The following is an 8,338-nucleotide window of genomic DNA, read 5'->3' as shown; positions in this document are numbered from 1 at the left end:
ATTTATTATAAATTGTTTCACTTCATTATATCGTTTGTTAAAATACATTACAAAAAAAGATTAATTGAAGCAGTGAGGCAGCAGCCTGAGTTGTATGATATGAGTGCACTAAACTTCTTGCCCTTGACTACATTTATAAAGTTGATTTCCACACAGACCTGTATAATATTTAATATCTTACAATGAGATATATTGCAATAAGGCTCCAACTTGAAGTGAAAAAGTACTGTGGGTAGAATCAGATTGATTGGTAGATGGAATTTACTTGTATGTTGTCAGGCATTTGTACTGTTACAAAAAGAAGTGGACTAAAATATTTCCACGCTTCATGTTGTTTATTTAAATATATGTTTGTGGCTGGCTTAGTTCTTGTGAAATAGCTCTGAATTGTGTGTGAAGCAATTTAGCAGGCGTCATTGGTCAATATTTGTATGGTTTCACTAACCCCATTTCAAATAAGGCACTTGAAGTATTAAAAGCCAAATACAAGACGTAAAGAAAACCTATAAATCTTGAAGAGAAAGGTATTGAGGGAGACGTGACTATTGTACAAAAATTTGCACTGGAAATAAATAAAATAAACTTTAAACAAACCAATTTTTCGTGGGATGTGATGGCAGCTCGTAACACTGTGTTCCTTTTAGTAATTCTGGGTGCAATTTGACGTAACATATGAAAAACATTATGCTTCAACTTCCTAAAATCTAAAAGGAAGGGTCGTCTTCCTTGAGCTCTTTATATAGTGCGTGAAATCCCCTTTTGTCACTTAATGACTTTTTTTCAGGCCCACACACTTCCCCCCCTCTCTCCCCCCCCCCCCCTGGCCCCTCCACCTCTGTCTGTCTGTCTTCTTTCTGTAATATACATGATACATGCTATCCTTGCAAGCTGTAAGCCATATGAGTCCAATAAATGTCATTTTTGTATGAATGTGGATTCCTTGATCCATATACATGCCTAGAGGTGCCAACTTGATTTTATTAGGTACTACATTTGACAGATAACTTTGCGTTTCCATCTACATGTTTGACACTCCAAACCACTCCTATTTGCAGATGACATCAGTGTATTGATTGAAGGTGGAAATAGAAAGGCTCTTAGGCTGTATGCTGAAGTCACGAATGAAAAAATTTCAGAGTGGTTTGTGATGAATAAGCTACTGATTACCCTTTTTTTAAAATAAAAAAAAAGGCCACTATACAATTCCACACAGCAAAATAAAAATCTATTAAAACAAAATATTTCTTTGGAAAACCAAAAAATTAAGTATCACTGAAACAAAATTGCTTTGTTTACTTACAAGACAATCTGAAATGGAATTCCCACATCACATTCTTAAATTCTAAGCTACCTGAAATGACCTATGCAATGATAAATATATGGAACAACACAAGTGCTGAAGGAGAGAGGTATATTATGCACACATACTTTCCCTTTTGAGTTATGACGTCATATTCTTGGGAAATTCCCCTCACAGCATAACAACTTTCAAGAAACAAAAAAAGATTGTGAGGATAGCTGAAAATCATGCAAACCACAGTTGGCTGGTGACTAGCCCCTACCTCTCGACTCACTGAAACGTCAATCACAATGTCATTTCAGTCGGAGTATAGGTCATTAGTGGTACAAAACAAATACATAGATAACGTTGAAGAAACATACCTTAATTTTTGATGGCAAATGTACTCCTCTTCAGATCATTCCTGCATATGAACTCATCACATATGGCATCAAGGTCGAGTTTCATCGATTCATCTCTATGGGTGTTGAGAAGGGCGATGGCATTAAGACGATCCTGCCTCATTATAGAACAAAGATATGTTTTGACCCTCTGTAGACAAGAAAACGATCGCTCAGCAGTGCAGGACATTACTGGAATTGTCAGCACTACATGTATGAATTTCTAGTTCAGGCAGTAGGCCAAACAGGTGGTTTTCCTGTTTTAGATATTTCACTGTCATCCAACGAACTAATATTCGCAGAATCACTACTTTGGAGAATCTCATGAAACATGCTTCGGTGGAGAAGCAAGTGTTCTTTGTCTATATCTGATTCGTAGAAAGATAAAATATCAAATGAATGTTTGTTATCACGAAGAAGAAATTGTTCAATTTGATTTACAAACGTGAATGATTGAGTTTTGAACTGTGATTCCAAGAAGCTGATGGATGTATCCATTGTTTCATAATACAATCTTCTACATTTGTCACATACTTCAGTGAATGTTTCTACAGATGAATTGATGGAGTCATCGTATTTCTTAGGGACTATTCTTCTATGGGGTAATTTTGGGGAATCAACATCCATATCTTGACATTTTGAAGTTACTTCACCCCAGAATGATTCAAAATTGTTTCTCATAAATTTAATAGAAGTTACAAGAGTGGAAATCATCTTATTGGCCTCCTTTGAGTGTAGGGATTTCCTCTGTAGTGCTATGTTTACGGTATCAACGTGACCAAACAGTTTTACCAAAAGTGATAACATGAAAAAGAAATCATATGTCTGCATATTAATCAAAAAGCCATTTGCTTTGGCCCCAGTGTCTGAATTGTCATTTCTTGAGACATTTATAAAAAATTCCTGAAGTTCTGTATAGTTGGAAAAAACTGAAGACATTGACAAGTATCTTACGGCCCACCTTGTAGGACAGAGTGCTTTCAAATTTATAGAGGCATCTGCATTCAGGTGAGCAAAAAGATCTAATCTTTTAGGTGAATCTCTCACAAAATGTATTAAGTCCTTCATAACATTCAATACATTTCGACATTCTGGAACTGCTTTCACAGTGTCTTGTAGCGTTAGATTTAAACAGTGTGCAAGGCAGTACACAAATATAGCTCTCTTCTCCATTTCCGTAAACTTTGCCTGGACACCATTATATAATCCGGCCGTGTTAGCTGAACCGTCAAAGCATTGGCCCCTACAATTAGATGTAGGCAAATCAAATCATCTTAAAATATCGATAATAATATCAAACAGAGCCTTAGCTGTGGTACTTTGTATTGAGTATAGCCCTAAAAAATATTCTTTTATCTCTAGCGAAGTATCAAGAAATCTTATACGGATACTAAATTACTCTTTGGTGGCTATGTCTGTCGTTTCATCTGCTATTATTGCAAAATACTCTGCACTCTTGATATCCTCCAATAATTTTCTAAGAAGTGTATGACTTAAAATGGCCAAAATTTCGTTTTGAACATCATGGGATGTCCATTTGTTAGTTTAGCACTGTAGCCATATTAATAGTAGCTGGTTATCTTCACATCGAAGGCATAATAAATTGTCAGTGTTACTTGTTTCATCAGTATGCCCACGTATTGCAAGCCCCTGCACTGCTAAATAACGGAGGGAAGATATGATTTTTAGTAGACAAGCTCAGTTTTCATTCATTTGTGTCAGCTTTTCTTTGGAAATCTGGCTAAATACATTTACATTCCATTTTAAGGATCTGAATTTCAGTACAGCTTCTCTGTGGCAGCCCGATGATTCATGCACTTTCAACTTTTCCACCCCTTTCTTCCAGTTCGAAAAACCAGTTTCCATGAAAGTTTTTTCCATTTTGTGAGAAAACTGAAAATGATTTTCTTCAAACATTTGTCTGCAAATTTTGCAAAAAATAACAACTTTTACCTTATTGTAATCAATCCATGCCAATTGCTGTTTCCATGAGGGCTGATAACAGCATTGTTCTTTTTTTTTCCGGGGAACAATGTTTTTTGTCTCCGTCACTATCTCACTCACTCACTATATTGACGGGCCTGCCTTGGCTTGAGGTGTAGGAGTTTAAGCTGGTTGAGCTGTTCCTCCTGGAATCCTCTCTGGTGGGAATATTTTTCTTCGCGTTTTGGTCTGGCCTCTGGTTTCTGTGGGATAAGGAATTTATCTGCCGGGTGATTCTGGTGGCTTCTTGTTCTTCTTTTTCTTGCTGCTTCCTGGCTGCCCGAATTCAATTTTCTTCAGGTGGGAAAAGTCCACTGGTGGCGTCTGTTGCTGGATGTACATGACTGCTTGGTCAGTCATGTACCACCAGTCCTCGTCGGTAAAGATCGGGTGCTTGTTTATCAGCTCCAGATCTGCACGCCTGACGAGTTCCCTCCCGTGCAGCTTCTGGTTCATGGGTTTATGGGGTAGGGGAGGGATGTTGTCTACCATGAAAGGGTAAGGATGATCATGACGGGGGTAGCTATTGTCGCGCAGGGAATCTGCGATCTTGGTGAGCACATCCCTCACACACTTCTTGCTGGGCAGGGGGAGGCACTCACACGGCTCGTCTTCTTCTTCTCCCTCCGTTTCCATCGGCACTTCCTGTTCCGTCTGCATTTCCGCAGAGACAGGAGGGACGACTGCTTCCGAGGGGGCCGTCTCCTTGTTGTCGGCGGTCTTCCCCCGACTGCATGACCACCTCCCTAGCAACCTGCGTTGCCACGTCGGCCAGGGAGGCGGTCGTTTGTGTTGCCGCGTCTACCCCCGTACTGGTGGGGGTCGGTGCCACGTCCGGCATCGTGCGGGACACGAAGTACAGGGCGACCCTCAGTTGAGTCACCTCCCGACGCGTCTCTTCTAGTTCAGCTCTCAGGGGCGCACTCTCCTCCGCCATGGCGGGTTTGAACACGGTGATTGCGTCCTCGTTGGCTTCCCGCAGTGCTTGGCAGAAGGCGTCCACGTCGTCTTTGTGGCACAGCCTGCTTCCCCTACTAAGGTAGGAGGGCGGGGTGTCCACCTTTTCTTCTTGTTGGGCCACCTCTTCGTGTGTGGTGGCCAACTTCCGCTGCTTCCACGTCTTCAGATAGCTGCAGCTGCGCGCGTTTGTGGCGTGCGAGCCATCGCAATTTACGCACACTGCTGCAGTACCCCTCGGTTTGGTGCAGTTGCGTGTGTCGTGCGGTTTCCTGCACTTGACACACGCAGCCACGCCGTCGCATTCCCTGGCTGTGTGTCCCAGCTTTTGACACTTGTAGCACTGTAATTGTGCCACAGGCTTCCGCTTCATCTTCTTGTTGCCGCAACCGTTGCTCCCGACTGTGTTTAGCAGGAGCTCAACAGCAGCAGCAATCTTGCCTCTTCCTCCATTCCTACTTCTCGGCACGGCATTGGCTAGTGGCGTTGGCGTGTGCGAGTGACGGTAACAGAGTGAGCCGCAGCGAGTCGAGCAGCCTAGTGCGTCGAAGAAGTGCGTCGCGTTGCCACTATCTGTGCCTTTGTTGCCACACACAGCACCACTAACACTGGGTCTAGCTTCACCATCGCCAACACTCGCCACATTGTTACATTTCTTCCTAATTATAAACGTGTCCATTTTAAACTGGACAGTAAGGGACAAAAGATTAACAACTGAACCGAGTCACAGTAAGACTAACTGACCACTGGCGATGCCCAGCTCCGGAATATTTACGTTCGCTGCCAACATTAGCTGCGTCCTGCGTAACAGTATTGTGCGCCTAACAAGAAGTGGCCATGTAACAATGGTGTTGATTATTGTCAGGGCCGGCTCTAGGGAGAGGGGGGGGGGGGGAAGGGCGAACAGTGCCAGAGCCCAGGGCGGCAGATTTTTGGGGGCGGCAAATCCATCTTGTGTAAATGAAGGAATGTGAGAATAAATTGGAAATACAAATTATTCGTAAAATCAAGGGTCTTATTGAAAATTATCTATGGTACAGAAACAGTGTGCTCTGATTTATGAAAGAAACGTTTACACCAACAAAAATGGCTTAAAATTTATTGCACTGTAAACGTATCACTGACTGCTGCTTTGATCTTAAAGACATATTCACAACAAAGAGACGAATGAGTGTGATATGTGAAAATATGATGATGATGATGATGTATGAAATATATTGTGGGAAAAGTTGACTATGTCAAAAAAGGGGGGGGGGGGGGGCGCTTGACATGTTTGCGCAAGGCGGCAAAATCCCTGGAGCTGGTGCTGATTTGTGTAGTGTTGTACCTAGTGATTGTCAATAGAATTAACAAAAATGAATGAAGGGTCTTTGACGTTACAAAGTCCTTCTAGGGATCGCCATCAAATTCGGTGTCACTATTGCTCATTAGTTTCTTTTACAAGCTGCCAGCAGGCTGCTGTAGGAGGAAGTGGAGCTCGTCCTTGCAGCCAAAGTGCTGCGAGCTCATGGTGAGCTTTCGTTCCCCGCATACCTCCGTTCAATAAAAGTGTGTGAATAGTACAGATGCAGGGGACAAACCCTGTCGTTACAGTTCATCATATGCAGAGGTTGGAGGAGTAGCAGAAAGGACTACGCAACAGCTCGTAAAATCGGTATTTTTTTTCCTACATAATCATTACATACTATTATGCAAAAATGTATGTGCAAGTTTTAACAGATTTCCCAGTAAAGGATGAGGAAGGGGGAGAGAGCAGTGAGAAATGCATGTTTAAATATTGGGAGGGGGGGGGTGGGGGGGAGGTCCCTACTTTTAACTTGTGGCAACACTGACGTGCCATAACATCTCTGGCGCGCAAAAACTCTTTTGGGCCAAGGCAGCCATTATGTTCTGTCTATGTGATACTTTCGATGTGTAATGACGTATATCTGAAGTGTGACAATAAACGAGCTAATTGTTTTAACAAGTGGATCAATGGGGTGTTATTTATAATGATAAGGACCCAAAATACCCACACATACAGGACAAAGTATGAAAAGATATCCGGACATCCCACAGCTAACGTCACACACTCAGAGGTGCGCAACTACCCTCAGAACTTTGCACCAACTTTCGGGGCAGTGCCACTACACAGCTGCTACATCATTCATGCCACAAATCAGTTCCGCGCCTGGCTACGCACAGCCTCAATTTTCTAATCAAACTGAACAGTGTATAGTGAATGTGACCTCTCCTAGTACCTCGCCCACTTTTGCTAGACATCAGACAGCAATAACGACCGATCCGAGGAGTGTAACAGTTTACGGGCCCCCGGGCCTACCTCCCCCGGTTGACGCCATATTGGCTGCTCCCACACCTGTGGCTCAAACTGCCGACATTTGCAAAAACATAGCCCAACATATGGTTCGTGTTAGTCGACTCTATTTTTGATGCCACAAGCAATGACTCACAAGAATCACGCTTCGTGTGCTTTGTGGGACATTTGCATGACCATTTGGATTTGATTAGCGACATTGTGATCAGCCAGCCCCCTTCACCAAAATATACGAACGCTAATTTGTGAAAGACTTTCCCGAGCTCCGGACGAGATCATTCATCATATCGTTCATGAGGAACACCTGCACGACCACTCCCCATTGGGACTATGGCGACGACTCTGCACCCTCGCACCTGTGGATTTGGTACCTGCTACAGCATTATGGTCGATGTGGCTCGTCAAAATGTCAGAAGCATTACAACTACAGCTCCTACCACTCACCAACAGCACCTTGGATGAGAAGCTTTCGATTGGATCGAGCTTTTAGGATTATTAACAAGCGAGCGCACAGCATGAAGAGTCGGGGTAGCGATCTCAACAGTATGCCACCCCCCCCCCCCCTCCCCCCTTCAAGGTTTCGGGCGAGCACGTTTCCTCTGCGCTCACACTATGACTGGTGACATCTGCCCACCATCGCGGGGAACCAGATACAGCCTCCACGACATCCGCCATGACAACCAACACCGCACTGCAGTGCTCCACAATGGCCACAGCCAACACCAGGAGCTCTACATCACCCCCGCCTAATGCAGCCTGGCTGCTGTGTTGGTTCCACGCCAACTTCGGCGACGGGGTCACGAAATGTCGCAGCCCTTGCGCAGCGACAAATGCAGCTCGCGAGACGCGATAGGCGCAGCATCTCGTGCACAGGAAAAAAGACGCCTTACAGCAGCAACAGCATCTAACACGGTTGTCTATTCGCTCTTGACCTCATCTCAGGAGCTAAATTCCTTGTTGACAATGGTGCTGATATGAGTGTAATACCCCCAGTTCTCGCACCTACCGTGTTAACTTCCGCGCCCAGACTGTTACCCGTGGCTAATGACTCTCATATCAAAATGTTAGGTACGGCGCCTTTAACGCTCAGAGTGTCAAAAGACTTGAAGTATTCGTGGACTTTTCATGTGGCACAGGTGACTTGTCCTGTCTTAGGCATTGACTTTTTGTGACACCACAAATTTTCACTAGACATTCCATGAAGTACATTAGTCCACCAACCTTCGCAAAAGACTATCATCCTCACGGCCAATGCATTTGTATCACCCATTCGGTCAACAAACATTGACATTTCACTATTGCAGATCGAATGTGCTCTTCTTGTGGCCAAGTTAACTAGTAAAAGTTGCGATGTACTACTACAACGACAAGAAATCAGTGAACTCAAGCAAACGCAGGCCAAGT

General features: G+C 43.7%; 1 protein-coding gene across 1 annotated transcript; it reads right to left on the bottom strand.

The window, feature by feature from the left end:
* Positions 1-1,908: 1,908 nt before the first annotated feature.
* LOC124545954 lies at positions 1,909-2,853 on the bottom strand. Its single transcript, XM_047124917.1, has one exon. The coding sequence runs from the start codon at positions 2,851-2,853 to the stop codon at positions 1,909-1,911; it is 945 nt and encodes a 314-aa protein (XP_046980873.1).
* Between the last annotated feature and the right edge of the window lie 5,485 nt (positions 2,854-8,338).

The sequence above is a fragment of the Schistocerca americana genome, chromosome 8 (genome assembly GCF_021461395.2).
Source record: "Schistocerca americana isolate TAMUIC-IGC-003095 chromosome 8, iqSchAmer2.1, whole genome shotgun sequence".
NCBI classification, from domain to species: domain Eukaryota; kingdom Metazoa; phylum Arthropoda; class Insecta; order Orthoptera; family Acrididae; genus Schistocerca; species Schistocerca americana.
Note: the sequence above shows the minus strand (reverse complement) of the source record. Positions and strands in the feature narration are given on the sequence as shown.